Raw genomic sequence first — 16,486 nt, 5'->3', positions numbered from 1 at the left:
AGCTAACTAGGAACCTCTGCACTGTGTGTGTGGAGTGTCTTTGCTGTGTTTTTTGTTACAGATATGACCTCTCTCAGTCTTGTTTTCCCTGTATGTTCAACGCACCAGAGCCTCGGGATTAAATTGGTGTGTGTGTTTTTTTTTTTTTTTTTGCTAATTAGTTCAACTTTTCATTCAAGAGTGTAAATTAATAATCTGTTACTTCTTTTAAAAGTTACACCGTCTCACTTTGAATAGAGATATCGAACATGATTTGATCTGCTGTTAAAGGCAGTGTCCTGAGTGATCCCTAAGAGTCACACACCACCACTACCTCCACCGTTTGTACCAATAAGCAAGTTCTATTTTTATAAGCTATCACATCATGAGATTTTAAAATGTGAAATTGCTCCTTCTGCTCTTTAATGTGCAGTACGGTTTAAGAAAACACTGAATCTGTTTGTTTCGTTTGTTACTTGTAGTAAGATTTAAATAGTCTTAATGAAACTTGTGCCTGAAAACAATCAGGTTCGGTATATGTGCAGCCACCAGTGAGGGTTATGCATCAATGATGTCTTTAGATCTGGGTGTTCCTCCTTATCGTCCTAACAGGAAGTGTGATAACAATCCGAACAGGATATGTAAATATGTTGTAATTGTAAACTGCAACCAAAGCTACCACTATCAAGCAAATACCTCATTCCTCAGTGAGTCTGTGCTGTGGAATATTCTGAACCTCTACTCATTTATAATCAGGGCTGTTTAATATTCTATGTTGCTGTCAAGAGTTCAGATTTCACTAAAATTAAAAATCATTTATTTATTTTGGAGATTCATCTTTTTGAACAATGTGTCAGGGTTGGCTTTTCACTCAGCATTTGTAACCAGCGTTTGCTTAAGTTATCTTGATGTCGGAATCAACATGTCGACACTTGCAGACAATACAGTATATTTACAGCTGCTATAACGCTGCTGTCAGAAGTCTCACTGTGGCTGTTGGATCAGAGGTTTCAGGTTTCTTCCCACATGCACTTAAAGGATCTGTGGTCACCAGTGAACTTGACACCAGTAATAATAAATACAAAACTGTTATATGACACCAACTTCAACTATTTAATATATTGTAATTGCACATACTTAGCAGTTTATTAGGTACACTCAGCTAACACTAATGAACTGCATTACAACTGTTTGTGGTGCTGTTGAGCTGTATTACATCATACAGAGAGGTGTTTCTGTTATTTAATGGGGTGGACAAAATAATAGAAGCACCTGTCTGTATAATGCAATGTAATTCAACAGCACCACAGACTGCAGCTTCCAAACTGATCATAAAGTTGACTCAGAAGCTCTGTAAAACAGTTTCCACACAATTGTCATGAAAGGAGGATTCGTTGCAGGAGTGCTGTATTAGACTGCATTCATTTCAGTTAGGTGCACCTAATGAATTGCCATCTAAGTGGTTCTTTTGGATTTGTTTCATTCGGGTGAAATTCACAGCTTTGATGTTCATGTTAATGTTTTGCTGTTTCTAGTTTGTCACATCTGAAAGTGATTGGAAAACTGAAAAACACAGGAAATGTCTGTATGGCCAAACAGTACCCAAACAACTCCCAGACTAGAAGCAGGACAGGGGACCACCTGTTGTAATTTGGTAGTGTCTGACAGTCCGGGTTATGACGATAGGGGTAATATGAGATGGGGGGAACTTGGACTCCCTGTTCATGTAAACCACATGTCCAGCTTCTGACAATCTCTCAGGTTCATGGTGAGGAATAGTCAGATCTCTCCAGGCCAGGAAAAAGAGGCTCTACAGAGAACCTTTCACTGATGTTGGCCTGTGTAAGGTTTGTCCTTGGAGTTCACGCTCACATGGCAATTTTGTAACGGTACAAATCGTACATGCAGCATTAAAAATGACCAAACAAAGAAGAAATTTTCATGTAAACCTTGCACCTATCAGTCTCAGATTAATTGAGATGTGTGGCTGAATTTCGAAACGTTTGCGTGTGGTTATAATTTCTAGGAGGACGTGGACTGAAGTCTTTAAGTCAAAAATTAAAATATTTGGAAGGCATCTCGCTGACATTTACTATCAATAGCTAAAGGTTAACATTTTGAAAAATGTCCTCAAACACAAGCTTTTCGGATGTTTAAAAATCCTGTCTGATCGCTGTCATTTCTGAGGGCTGAACTGACGGACTGCCCGTTTCTAACTTGATCTCTTGAACTAGTGGCACCCTAAGAGGAACGCTGACATTTAAGATCACATTCCCTAAAAATAGATGGCTTGTTAAGTGTCCTCAAGCTGCGCAGCGTCTTATGATGCATGGAGAAGCAGAGGTGTGTGGCATAAGTGTATGGCAAAATGTGGTTGAGGGCAACAGGGAGTTTTCCAAAAAACAAACAAACAAAAAAAAACACATTACGTAACGGGTAAGTTAACCCAAAATTCTGGACACTCTCCTTTTTCTGCTTATCTCTTGCAGTATCTATTTGCTCAGGTTTTGAGATGCCTGTCTTTGATATTTTAAAAATCTGATTATAATATATCGACCACATTTTATCAGTTGAAAAATATACCTGCCAGTTCTCCCTGGTCAGGAAACTATGTGATGCAGAAACTGTTTCTAATATATCATTTCTGCGATGTGTTTTTTTGTCAGTTATCAGTTGACACACATACACTGTGACAAATATACCTGCAACAAGCTAATAGCAGCTGATGCACTGGCTTGATCAATTTATCAGTCAAGCTCTAGATACAACTATGAGTAAATAAGATTTCTGTCATTTGGGTGAACCAACAGCATGTGATAATCCTCCACACATTTCAGGAAAGTGCAAATAAGTAAGTAAATAAGTCCTTAAATTGCTCTAATCAATTAGACCCTTAAGAGAATGATTCAATCTGGCAATTCAGTGGAGCTTACTTGTGAGGACGTCATGCTAACATGAGTAGGTCCACCGCTGTGGTGCAGCCACAATTGTCTCAACATCAACAGATGGATCCTCATTGAATTAGATACAGAAATTCATGGTCCCCAGATGATGGATCCTAACTGCTTCAGTTATCCCCCGGCTTTTTCTCCTTGCACCATCATGATGTTTATGTCTTGACAGCTACTGGATGGATTGCCATGAAATTTGGTACACACATTCATGTACTGACTTTTCACTTAGTGTCATCATCTGGTCTTTAAATTGTCCAAAACCCATCAGAATTATTTGTATTTTGTGCCTAGTGCTAATTAGCAAATATTAGCATGCTAATCTGCTAAACGAAGATGGTTAGCAAGGTAATCATCACAGCCTCTAAACCAGTGGGTCCCCAACCTTTTCCAACTCATGGCCCACGTCTAACCCCACAACCATATAGAAGGTAAATAATGCCTTCTCAGAGCACTTCAGAGCATGGTAATTATAAGAATCAAGCAATCAGGATTGAGCTGAAAGCAAGGGAAACATGTAGGAAGTCAAACTTTTCTTCACTTGTTGATTAACCATTTTTTCTTGACTCTCTTTCCTTTTAATTCTTCCTGTTGCTAGCCAGCTATCCATTTTGATGCTTCTGTTCTTGCCATGGATGTAATCTGGTCCAGCAGTGACAACATAAAAGTTCCCCCTTTATTTCATATAATTACATCTTCACCAAAATTGTACTGTTTTGCAAAGCATTTGTCAATTTCAACATTTACCACTGTTCTGTTTCATTTGCATGAAGTGTTGGGAACCTGCTGAAATTAACTCATGAGCAACCATCTAAACACTCACCTACCATGTGTAGAGCAACTTGTACAGCTATCAGGGAGTTATATAATACAAGTCCCCCCACACACATATACACACATGCCCGTCTCTTTGTCTACACGCTGTGCCTGGCAGTGAGTCCTGGGTGCACATAGACAACTTAAAATAGAGTTGGACACATTCGAGTTCCCCGTTACATCTAGGCGTGTCCTGTGTGGACACAGCAGGTTCTGGTTACACGTGAGGCAGAGGGAGCTTAATATTGCACAGACCAAGCACAGGGCTCCACACTTCCCTTCTGCAGTGGTCCAGTGCCTGAGCACCTTTTACCAGTCCTCAGGGAGCGTTTCTCGGGAAGACCGTCACCATGCCTAAAGTCTTAGTGCCAGGTGAGTATGGACAGAATGACTCTGGGCCTTGAACGTGCACTGTCAGAAAACCTGACCTTTTCTGTCAAAATGCCACCCTCACGTCTGTTTGTTGAGATTTATGGAAAGAACGGCAGTGAGAGCTCCCAAAACTGTGTTTATCGTGCATAGGGGGTCACACTCCTTCCTTATGCAGAATATCAGCAACTGTTCAGATAATAAATTCCCATCTCTTTGTCAGTGCCACTTTGTCTCTCTATTGGAGGGCACTGACAGCTTTAGTGATGGGTTCACTGGGGTTAAAGTGCATATAGTTGCACTATGAAGTACATACTGACTAATGTATAGTCATCAAAAGGAGTCATCCTCGCAGACCTGGACATTTTTTTTAGATAGAAACGCAGTTTACCTTCACAGTTCCTTTGTGATCTGTGCTTGAACCAAACTGCGGATTTTTGTATATTAATTCAATCAGCAAATAACAACATCTAAATACCTTTCTCAACTGTAAGGATTCAAATTCACATCATGGTATAACTGCTTCAGTTAATGAAAAGGTCAATAATACAAGAATACATTGATGGAGGTGGTTTATCGGCAGGTTCTCACAGGTCAAGCGTGACATGAGGTCAGTTTGTGCAGTTTGCATTGTGAATCTTTTTATAGTATGTCCCTAGTATAAAGAGCTCTATCATTACTGCTATGCTGTTGTAATAGTTGCTAATTATAGGCTTACCTCCACCAGGCACGAGCCAACTGGCAACTCACATTATGCCGTCAAGAGATTTTCAAGGGTGAAAAATAGAAATGCAATGGTCTAAGCAGCTGCTGTCTGAGGAGCTTGATTTCACAACTTGGTTGTAATGATTTAGCAGGTATTGGTGGAGAATGTGTCTGAGACTGTTTACACTTGTTGTGACTGCTGAGATTTCACACCAGTGTTGCCGTGCAGGCACATTTACAATCAGCCGGAGCAGGTGTGGGCAGGTGTAAACAAGTCTAATATAAAAGGTTCAGTTTAGCCAAATCACATAAATCATAATGATTGTCTTAACTGCGTATCTCTAAAGGTATTCAGCCATGCAGAAAGTTTTATTTATTTACTCAAGTATACAATCAGATTAATGGGATTGAAATTGTGCTACAGCATTCAAAAAAACTTCATCACAGCAATGCCCAGAAACAGCGTCCTGCACGCTGCACATCCACAGAACTCATTTTGGATGATTTCAGTGGGACTATTTCCTACTGAAGTAGTCCCAATAATGGGAAAACACTTTGTCTATCCCACTTGCTTTGATGTTGATGCTGCTGTGAGACGTAACCACACTTGTTTTGTTTCCCTCTAACCTGGACACTCCCACACTGACTGGCACTTTTTGCTAACTCAACAGAGGGAGAAAGTAAGTATGGAGCTGGGATTTCTGTAAGAACTATGAGAGACAATGTGAAGCATTACAAATGCATGGTTTACTGAATGGATGTGACACAGTCACATCACCAAATATTCTTTTTCCAAGTGCACTTGAATGCAACCCAGTAATTCTGATGCTGGTAAATGAATGTCTGTTCCAAATAAATCAGAAAGTGATGCAATTTAGTGGAAATGTACACCATTTATTAATCTGTTGTTCACATTTAATATCAGTTCTCAGTTTTGTTATTGTGTACTTGTATCAGACGCTTCACAAACAGCATCTCCAATCAAAACTGAACTGAAAGTGAACATTTATATTAATAAATGCCTTCGCCAGGTAGCTTGCTGACTCCCCCATCCTGGGAATGCTAATCAGTTAGCAAAGCAGCACACAAACACACATTCAGACCCAGAGGATGAGCACAGACAGCTTATTCCTGAATGCCAGGGGGACATGTTTAATGCATCTTCACATCTGTGGAGATGTTCAAAATCTTAGACGAGTATCCTAAATAATTGATTTGAGGTCAAAAAATTATCTGTGTGTGTGTCATGAAGATGCGGTTACCAAGGCTTTGTCTCTCTGTTTGTCCAACTTTATTTAAACGGTAACTGTGAAATCAGTTTAACAGCCATGTGTCCTCTCCATCATCCATCCTCACACTGTATGTTGCCTTAATCCCACATATCCATTTACACTCACATTCCCACTCATCTGTTTTGGCCCAGTGTGTCATTTACTGCTCATATCCTCAACATATATTATTGCATGTATTTCTAATATATGTTCTAAATTGTAAACACTGATAAATATTGTAGTATAAGTACACTGTTCAATACAGTGTATTCATACTGCAGTTCCATATAACATATTTTAACCCATGCTTGTCTAACACTCTCTTTTTTGGGTTTTATTCTGGGTGATGCTACTTTCTTGCTGGCAATAATCAGGTCAACACAGTAAGTATAGAGGGTGAGAAATGGAAACCAAAATCACTCTTGTCATCTGATATGTGCCATATTGACACATATCATGTATTAGATTATTAGATCCTTGGCTTATGGCTAGTAAGTGCATGCAAAAAGTAGATGTGGACCTAGAGAGTAGTTATTTGTTGCAGGCATCAAGTAATGTCACTTGTGTACATGCGTGTATTGTCATTGTATTGTATTGTAAGTATTGTTGTTCATAGTTTGGTTATAGTGGACCTTGACCCTCTTTTCATGTCATTTTTTTCAACATTTTTTTCAACAATTCTGATCAAAACCGCCTCATTTACATCCATATAGAGCCACTAACATCCTTATTGATGAGCTGAAAATGATAATAAAATGCAAAATAAAGAATAAAAGATGATAAGAAAACTGGGTCTGGAGTTGTACTGTACATACGTCAAGAGAGGCTATACTCTCCCATTTTGTATCCGTATGAGTTGAGCTGACTGTGTGTCTCAGTGCTTCATCACTGTAGTTCTTCTATATGCATGGGACTTTGTGTTTGCAGCACAAACTGGAAGTCAGAGTTGCAGACTTGTATTGGCCTGCTCAGTCTTTGGCCATGTATACAACGCATGTGCTGGAGTTTGTACACATCGGCTTCGGTAAGGTATATGCTTTGTATGTCATAGATGTAGGACGTCATGTCCAGAATTCATATTTCCTGAATTTGCAGCCATAATCATGCAATGTAGAACAGCACTCAAGGTCTTTTTGTAGCTTGCTCATTAGTCATTAGTTTAGTGCTGCATGATGCCATGGGTGCAGAATTCATTTCTATAATTATAAAGAACGACCTTTTGCTGTGTCTGCCAGAGACCGATGACAAGATGCGGGCCTTCGCGGAGGAGGTCTTTGCGTCTGAGACCAAAGACGAGAGTGTCCGCGATGAGATCTCCATGTTTGATGTGGCTGAGGACTGTCCCATCATCCACCATGAGATGGCCCACCATCTGCACACTGAGGATAATGCTGAGAAACGGTGAGACGGATGATTATTTATTGTTAGTTCTAGTTCTAGTAGTGCTTGTGACACAAAAAACAATACTGTTTAGACAATGTAAGTATTGCAAGAACCCTGAAAGAACACTGCAAAAATGTTACTATATACCCAGGTATATAAGAGCAAGTCTGTTGTCTTTCAAAACAAACATGTCAGAAATTCTGAGGGCAGATAAGGCCAACAACTAAACTCGCCTCTCCTTATCCACAGCAAGAGGTACCAGCGCAGCTGCACCATTGCCATGTCTGCAGGTACTTCACAGGCAGCTGCTTCCAAGGTAGTGTCAGTGAATGTGGACACACCCACCTACCTGGAAGTGCCTGACTTCCAAAGAGTGGCCATCATTGGAGACTACGCCTCCGGGGTACTGTTTGCAGTCCTTCCATGCTCATGAAATTTGCTGTGCTCTTTGGTTATTTGTGGTTATGTGTTTTGGATACCATCCTTCATCAGGGTTAGCAGTTTTTTTTTTCATTTGTCATCATGTAACTTTATTTACTCCTGAGAAAAGAAGGCTTTCTGGAGAGTGTGCAAACATCAAACTAATTTGATTAGTTCAGTGAGCATCATTTCAATGCCTGAGTGGACCTGATTTAACTAGTTTGACCATGTACCACTCTCTGTCTGCTCAGTGTAAGGTTACAACGACAGCCCCCATTTAGCTTAGCATAAGGGGGAATCAGCAGCAACAGGGGGAATCAGCTAGTCTGGAGTTGAGTCATTCAAGATCATTTCCCAAAATGTTGACCTATTCCTATTCCTTTTTTTGAAATAGTTGGTTTCTGTGAATTTCAGTACGATGTTCCACAGTGTATTAGCAGTTGTTAAATGTTTTACTCCTGTAGATGTTACAAAAACTTTATAATCTTGACTAGACTCAAGTTCACATGGATGCAGGAGGTGTAGACTGTGCATTTCATTGACTGTGGGTCAGTGGCCTTACAGCCTACCATCCATGAATGGAGCTCATCTGAGAGCAGGCTGAGGTTTAGGTTTCATGGCTGTGGGTTTGACATTTGCAAAGAGGTGGACTTTGGAGGAGCTGATTGTTATTTCTGCTTCAGTTTTCTTTAAACTTCTCGTTCCCTATGATTCATTTCAAGTGTACTGATTTCATTACATAATGTATAATATCACAGTCTGCAAGTGACTGCAAAACTGGAAAAAAGGGACGTTTTGTACAGACTATTCCCAGATAGCAGAATGAAACTTCTGGTCCAACATATGCCTGGGTCCTCAGCCCGAGCCTGGCCCATGTACATCAACATCTGGGACAATACTGGCTGTTATCCTAGCATGTTAGCACAGCATCTGACAATCATCCTGTACATATACACTGGGCCAGAAGAAAACATGCATGTGGCCCAAGTTAGGACAAGAGTTATTTTTACTATCTGGGTTGCTATTTCACTGTGTTGTAAAATGCTGTTTCACCAGCCAGCATGAACACTGCACTTCACACTGGTAGGTTTGTTCAAAATAGAATAAATAATTACTTTTTAAAGTTGATTCATCAATCTTCTTATTATTGATATACACTTACATAAAAAATGTCCATATTTATTTTCTAGTACTTTTTAAGTCTTATAAGAATCCAGCCTCCACTGGTTCCATCAAACAAATATAAATATGCTTTTAAAGATCTTTCAGCTCTGATTTCATTAATTAAATGTAGTTTTAAGGCTTGCAAGGTCTGTAACATTTATCTGCTTTTCAGGTGACCACGGATGACTTTGAGCTGTCCTGTAAGGGCCTGTACCGTGCCTTGACCATCAGGGAGAAGTACATGAAGCTGGCCTATCAGCGCTTCCCACGGACGGCCTCCCAGTACCTGCGAGAGATCGAGGGAGAGACCTACAAACCTGACGATCAGCTTCAGCCGCGTGAGAAGAATATTATTTGTTATTTGATATTTGTCATATGGTATATATGTCATATTTATATCCTACATGCATCCTCAGACTTCACAGCTCCTCCAAAGAATGGGGATGACCCCTTTGATAGCAAGGACCTGCCAAAGAATCTGGGCTACGTTGCTCGTATGAAGGACGGTCTCATCTATGTGTACAACGACGCTGCTGCTGCTGACAAACACCAGCCCAAAGACCTGCCCTGCCCTGACTACAACACCTTCATCGATGACATGAACTTCCTCATTGCTCTCATTGCACAGGGCCCAACGTGAGTCCTTTAAAAGAATTATTTACTCTGTTTTGAACTTTAGAATTTAAATATCTCACTTTTCAAAACACCCCTGCATGACTTCACACTTATCCAATTTCTGTAAAATGATGCCAGGTATTTACCACTTTCAACTGGTGACATGTTGGCCGTCTTTTAGATAACCCCCCATGGTTAACTGATAAACCGTTAACTGTTAAATCATCCGTTTAATCCTGGGGATTTACACAAGGGCCCTTGAGAGATCCACAGCTAAATAACTTAATAGATACAAACACTTGAAATATGACTACCAATGCACTATTGCTGTTTGACAGCTGCAAGTCATCTCACAGTGCCGCTCATGTGTCAATATGCTCTTTGTTTTTTTTGCAGTAAGACTTACACTCACCGTCGTCTCAAGTTCCTCACATCCAAGTTCAACGTGCATGAGATGCTGAATGAGATGGAGGAGTTGAAGGAGCTGAAGATGAACCCCCACAGGGACTTTTACAACTGTAGGAAGGTAGCCATGACTAGCATTTATCATAGTGACTGCTTCTAAACTTGCTTAAAACTTAAAAGATATGAAAGAATAATGCTAAATCAACCTTAAGCCTATACTTCTTGTCATTTTAATTTACTATGGATGTAATTCCCACAAAGTTGTGATATTAGATGAGGAGAAACTATAAAATGAAGTGGTATCTTTGCACTCTACCACCATTGAGTGATCCTAAATTCTTAACAGACTTTTAATGAAGGTGTCACACAGTGCATATCAGAAATTTAGGTAACAATCAGATGCATTGCAAGGACAGCTGCCATGCACCTTGTGTATGTGTTCAGCTCCCTCTTGTGACCAAGCAGAGTTATTACATAAGCCCAAAACCTCAACACTGACTTGTACCATCTCCTTGTCATTCCAGGTTGACACTCACATCCACGCTGCAGCCTGCATGAACCAGAAGCACCTCCTGCGCTTCATCAAGAAGTCTTATCGCGTGGACGCTGACCGCGTCGTGCACAACCTTAAAGGCCGGGAGGTCACCATGAGGGAGCTCTTCCAGTCCCTCAACCTGCACCCTTATGACCTCACTGTGGACTCACTGGATGTGCACGCTGTACGTTACTTGGTGAAGGGAGATCAGTGGTCTCACTAGTGAACAGTATAAAAACAGTGCATACCCACAGGTAGAGTTACCATGAAATTTGTTAAAATTATAAGATTGTACACATACTGGTAGGCAACACCATAAATGTATTACATCCAAAATGGCCAGTCAGGGACTATACCATAGACCAATAATTTTCCCAGTGTGCAGAAAAATCCAGCAGACACACTGTTAAAACCTAAAAACCTGATCAGGAAAAAAAAAGGCCTTATACAGTCAAAAGAAAATTTAAACAGGTACATTTTGGATAATGGCTACTAAATGTGTTACTTTTTTTCTCAGAAACTTTATTATTTGCTTTTAGAGCATATTGACCCTACTGTTCTTCTATATATCCCTCAGTCAGCCTCCCTTAATCTGAATCTCTTTCCTTGTGCCTTTGTTGTTTCTCTTCAGGGTAGACAAACCTTCCAGCGCTTCGATAAGTTCAACGCCAAGTACAACCCTGTGGGAGCAAGCGAGCTGCGTGACCTGTACCTGAAGACAGAGAACCACATCAATGGAGAGTACTTTGCCACCATTATCAAGGTTAGTTCCTATGTATTAAGATATTGTACCTGTCTATAAAAAAAAAAAGGTTTTGGTGAATTGACTGTGCCAGGTGAAGATCAATGTTACTCAAATGACATCCAGTTCATAGACACACATACAGTATGATAATACAATCAATACAATTTGATAACTTCACACCTGATTTGACTGTTGCATAAACCAGGAAGTAGCCAGTGACCTGGAGGATGCTAAGTACCAGTATGCTGAGCCTCGTCTATCCATCTATGGCTGCAACCCCAACGAATGGAGCAAACTCTCCAGTTGGTTCGTCAAGCACAGAGTCTTCTCCCCTAACCTCAAATGGATGATTCAAGTACCCAGGATCTAGTAAGTTTTCAATTTCTGACTCAAATATATGGCTAAATTACTATGGACAACGGATAAAATATTAAGGCTTGAAATACGGCTAGAATTCAGACATCATTTTCTCTGTCTTGTCCCTCTTCTATCTCAGCGACATCTTCAGAGGCAGGAACTTTGTGCCCCACTTTGGCAAGATGTTGGAGAACATTTTCCTTCCTGTGTTCCAGGCCACCATTGACCCACACTCCAACCCAGAGCTCAGCCTCTTCCTCAAGCATGTGAGTCAGTAACAGTCATAAAAGCTCAGACACAACACAGACACTGGATCCAACATCTTATCTTGGCCAAACATGGATTTGCTCGCCATGAATTAAGGTTATAATTGTAGGAAAGAAAACATCAACATGACTGACCAGAAAAATTAGAAGAAGATTTGCATTTTCAGCATTAATGTCAAACCAGAATTAACTGTTGTTGTCGTGGTGTGTAGGTGACAGGTTTCGACAGTGTGGACGATGAGTCCAAGCACAGCGGCCACATGTTCTCCACTAAGAGCCCCAAACCAGAGGAGTGGGACATTGTGAAGAACCCCTCCTACACCTACTACATTTACTACATGTATGCTAACATTGCTGTGCTCAACCAGCTCCGCAGGTAAGTTTCTTTGTTTCCGTACACACAGTTTTGTATTTTTTTAGTATTTGCTTTAATAGAGGAATATGAATATTGAGTATTTGGTTTTTTTCAGTTTTTTTTTTTTTCCGTACTCACAGTGAGTGCATATTTGAAAAATTACATGACAAGTTCCTCTAAAAACACATCTCCTTTCTGTAATATAATGCTTGTTTATTTTCTGCTCTCCAGACAGAGGGGCATGAACACGTTCTTGTTCAGGCCTCACTGCGGTGAGGCCGGTGCCGTCACCCATCTGCTGGCTTCCTTCATGACCGCCGACAACATCTCTCACGGCCTGAACCTCAAGAAGGTCAGTCCTCTCTTCATGAGATAAAATGCCAGCTTGGATTCAGCGTCTCACTTACTGTCAAATAACACAGCAGTACACACACAAACTGTAAACTCATTTACACATGATCAAGGGCCAATATTAGGTGAAAGACTTGTGTTCTGATCTTAGGTTTCCACTGTCCTAGAACACCATATGACCATAATAACAGAAGATCGATGTGTTATCTTTCTACTTAGTCTTTCTTTAAGAGACATTGGAAAGAGATTAATTAAATTTGCAAAGACAATCAGGCCATAAATGTAGTATTTTGAATCGTAATGATCTCATTGGATTCCTTTTTTTTGTGTGTCTTCTGTTATTTCTACACCCAGTTCCTGAATACCAACAGAGTAATAGCCCCTCATATTGTTGTACAAAGGCACTGATTGGTGTGTCTCCCAGTAGAGAAGAACTGCTTCTTGTCCATGCTGAAGACATTAAAATTACTTAACAAAGAAAATGTTTTTCCTTGATATAACCTCTTGTCTGAAAGTACAAAAATATGTCCTTTCAGGTTATATTGTGTTTTTGTGCTCTTTGATTAAAAGCCCATAAAGACCCCAGTTATAAAGAGGTCCCAGGGGGAGGAAGTACCTTTATGTTTGAAACCCAGATCTAAGAGGCTTGGTAACAATTCAGGCTTGCTAATGACTGGAGTAAGGGTACTTGTTATACTGAATCTTACTTCATAACCTTGTACTGCTCTCCAGGCCTTAACTGTATTAATCATTAATCATTACAATCTTCAACTGACAAAGAGAAAGTTTGTAGGGGATATTTGGACAACTGTACGATTGATATTGTAAAGTCTATGAGTAACTTTGCAGTTAATACATTACTTCTTGCCCTTTAAGTTTTTTTTCCTGCTTTACTAAAATAGAAAAAGTAAAACTCAAAATATAAATCAAAGTGCCAAGCTTTGACAAATACTGTCATGAGTTGAACCTTCTCTTGTAAACTGATCACCTCTATCTATCAATCCTCCACCACCAGAGCCCTGTGCTGCAGTACCTGTACTTCCTGACCCAGATCCCAATCGCCATGTCCCCTCTCAGTAACAACAGTCTGTTCCTGGAGTACGCCAAGAACCCCCTGCTGGAGTTCCACAAGAAAGGCCTGGTCGTGTCTCTGTCCACCGACGACCCCATGCAGTTCCACTACACCAAGGTCTGAGCACATGAAGAGAAGGCCTTTGGTGATAATGTAGACAATAGTGCATACTGCACTGTATATAATGGGCATTGTGTCATGTACGTCTACAGACCTATGCATTTCAGTTTTCTTTGTGAGTCTTTGTGTTCATATTCCACAGGCAAAGTCACTTACTGCACAGTCAAATAAAAATACAATAGAATAGGTATTGAATGAACATTCCTTGTAAAATAAACAGGCTTAATCCATATGTAGAACATGCAGATTTAGATGTGTGCAAAATCAACTGTTTTAAAATGTTAATACTTGGCCTCTATGTCCACAGGAGCCCCTTATGGAAGAGTACGCCATTGCAGCCCAGGTCTTCAAGCTCAGTACCTGCGACATGTGTGAGATCTCCAGGAACAGTGTGCTGCAGAGTGCCATGTCTCATGAGGTAACACACCTGATGGAGCGCTTTAAATGTGGTGGTGCAATGTTGACTTTTTAACACATTCAATAAATAGCCTGTAAGGTTTTTCTTTCGTTCATCTCTGGTGAAAGTCTATAACTGTTGTGGTGTTTCTGCAGTGAAGGACTTCATGTCAAATCAAAGATATTATACATCATGTTCCATCTAGAGGTGATTTATACTCACACTATAACATGCTGGCGGGTTTCTTCTACAGGAGAAGCTCCACTGCCTGGGTCAAGACTACCTCAAGGAGGGTCCAGAGGGCAATGACATCCGCAAGACCAACGTGGCCCAGATCCGTATGGCATATCGCCATGAGACCCTGTGCTATGAGCTCAACCTCATCAAGGAGGGCCTGAAGACTGAGTAAACACACTCAAATCTGACATACACACCATTAAAGCTCATCTTTATTGTGATGTAGAATCCTTTCCAAATTTGTTTTACACAGTAACTCTTAAACAAGTGAATCTTAAAGAAACTGACCTTCTAACACACTGATGTTCTCTCCCTTGGAAGAGGAAACTTTTTGATAATTGTCTTCACTGTACATCATCTGCACATCTTGTCTAAATGTCCTGTGCATTACAGTATGTGTATTCCATATGGGGAAACATCAGGTATAAGAATGAAAGGAAATAAAATGTGAAAAAACTAATTTTTCTGTGTGTGGTATTTGATCCATTGATGCATCTCATAATTGCTATGCACTCTCTTATCCATCATCTTGTTTCTTACACTGTACACTGTGTACCAAAAGAAGTTTTCAGATGGAAGTTGATACCTTCAGAGGTTTCACTGTACAAACATTTAGCTGTATCAGCAGAATCGGAAAATAAATGTGCACCAGTCATGCAAATTTAATGAAGTTATTAGCCTGAGTTGTTGCATAATGCATCACTTGTACCATCACCTTTTGACAGAGCCTCCATGATGTCTGTCATTTCCTATAAAGATACACACTCATATTATTGAACATCCTAACTGGAATGGCAAAGTCAGCATTTACTGTATCTTAGCTGGACTTTGGCCTGAGATCTATGTTGAAGTCAGGTCTGAAGAGCAAAAATACAACAAGGAATTTAACAGTAATACTTCTGAGGGTACAGTTTCGTGACCTATATGATGGGTCACAAATAAAAAAACAAAAAAAACAAATATGTAGACTATGCTCAGTCTGCTCCGGTATGTTAATGTATTCTCACAAAGGTTTCTGAGCAGTTTCAATGCTGTCAATCACTTCCTTGCACCTAAACATCACATCACGGGACTTTATGAATGGAAGTGCGGTCCCACTCACATGTATTAACTTGTGGAGTCGCGCTGGCGTCGTGGTCACAGTGTCTATATTTCCCAGGACACCTGAAGACAGCAGTATTTGTTCATCGCTGACAGCTGCAGGGGCACGGACTGTAGGAGTTGATCTGATGACGTCTTCCCTCTTGAATCGGGAGGATTCAACGCTTCAACCAGACTTTCTCACAGACTCAGCTGTGTCAAGCTCGACAGAAAAACCGAGAGTTACACCGGAAGTCAGATGAATTGTGTAGTAAATTGCTGTAAGTTACACACGACAGACGTCTGTATGGATTGTGTATATATCCATAAAAACAAAAGATAAACATTTGCTTAAGTAAGCAAAGTGGGCTTTCAGGTAAGCCTGGCTCATATTGCCTAGTAAATAAAGAAACTAACATAAAAACATCCACCGGTTATTGCCCACTACCCCCCTACTACTGGAGTGGCAATGGTCTAAATTGCAGTACATCATTATTATTACATGATTTGTGTGTTAGAAGCAACAGATTTTTTATATACAGTCTATGGTTAGAAGCCGTAATCTTCTGTTGCTTGAGTGGAATTTGAGAAACTTTGTCTTCTGCCCATCCCCTTTTCATTATCATTTAAAATGGGATTTTTGGTGTTCCCAGGCTTAAATAACAGCTGTTGTGACAATGGCCTGTCTTGTTTCTGTGGTCATTTTATGATGTCACTCTACACTGACCCAGAATAACCAAACAGCATACAAGTAATTTTTAATTTAAAAATGTAAATGCATTTGCCTTTAAATTCGATATAATTTAACGTGTGTACATAAAAATAAAAAAAATATTATAAAAGCGTTTTAATGGAGACAACACTAAGGATAAAAATACAAAATCATTTGTCTA

At 40.1% G+C, this 16,486-nt stretch overlaps 1 protein-coding gene across 2 annotated transcripts; it reads left to right on the top strand.

The window, feature by feature from the left end:
* The first annotated feature begins 4,049 nt into the window (after positions 1 to 4,049).
* On the top strand, positions 4,050 to 14,973 carry ampd1 (adenosine monophosphate deaminase 1 (isoform M)). 2 transcript variants are annotated; one of them, XM_071475436.1, is made up of 15 exons: positions 4,050 to 4,118; positions 7,327 to 7,492; positions 7,724 to 7,877; positions 9,231 to 9,396; positions 9,475 to 9,694; positions 10,070 to 10,199; positions 10,603 to 10,797; positions 11,245 to 11,376; positions 11,564 to 11,727; positions 11,855 to 11,981; positions 12,194 to 12,357; positions 12,568 to 12,688; positions 13,703 to 13,876; positions 14,187 to 14,297; positions 14,530 to 14,973. In XM_071475436.1, exons 1-15 carry the CDS (start codon positions 4,097 to 4,099, stop codon positions 14,683 to 14,685), a joined length of 2,202 nt encoding a protein of 733 aa, XP_071331537.1. In that variant the 5' UTR covers positions 4,050 to 4,096; the 3' UTR covers positions 14,686 to 14,973. The 2 variants fall into 2 exon arrangements, with proteins under 2 accessions (XP_071331537.1, XP_071331538.1); XM_071475437.1 differs by lacking the exon at positions 4,050 to 4,118 and adding an exon at positions 6,338 to 6,474.
* The last annotated feature ends 1,513 nt before the right edge of the window (positions 14,974 to 16,486 follow it).

Source organism: Trachinotus anak, unplaced genomic scaffold (genome assembly GCF_046630095.1).
Source record: "Trachinotus anak isolate AG129_WGS33_773 ecotype Australia unplaced genomic scaffold, CSIRO_AGI_Tana_v1 ptg000004l, whole genome shotgun sequence".
Lineage (NCBI taxonomy): Eukaryota > Metazoa > Chordata > Actinopteri > Carangiformes > Carangidae > Trachinotus > Trachinotus anak.
This window is presented reverse-complemented; position numbering and strand designations above follow the sequence as displayed.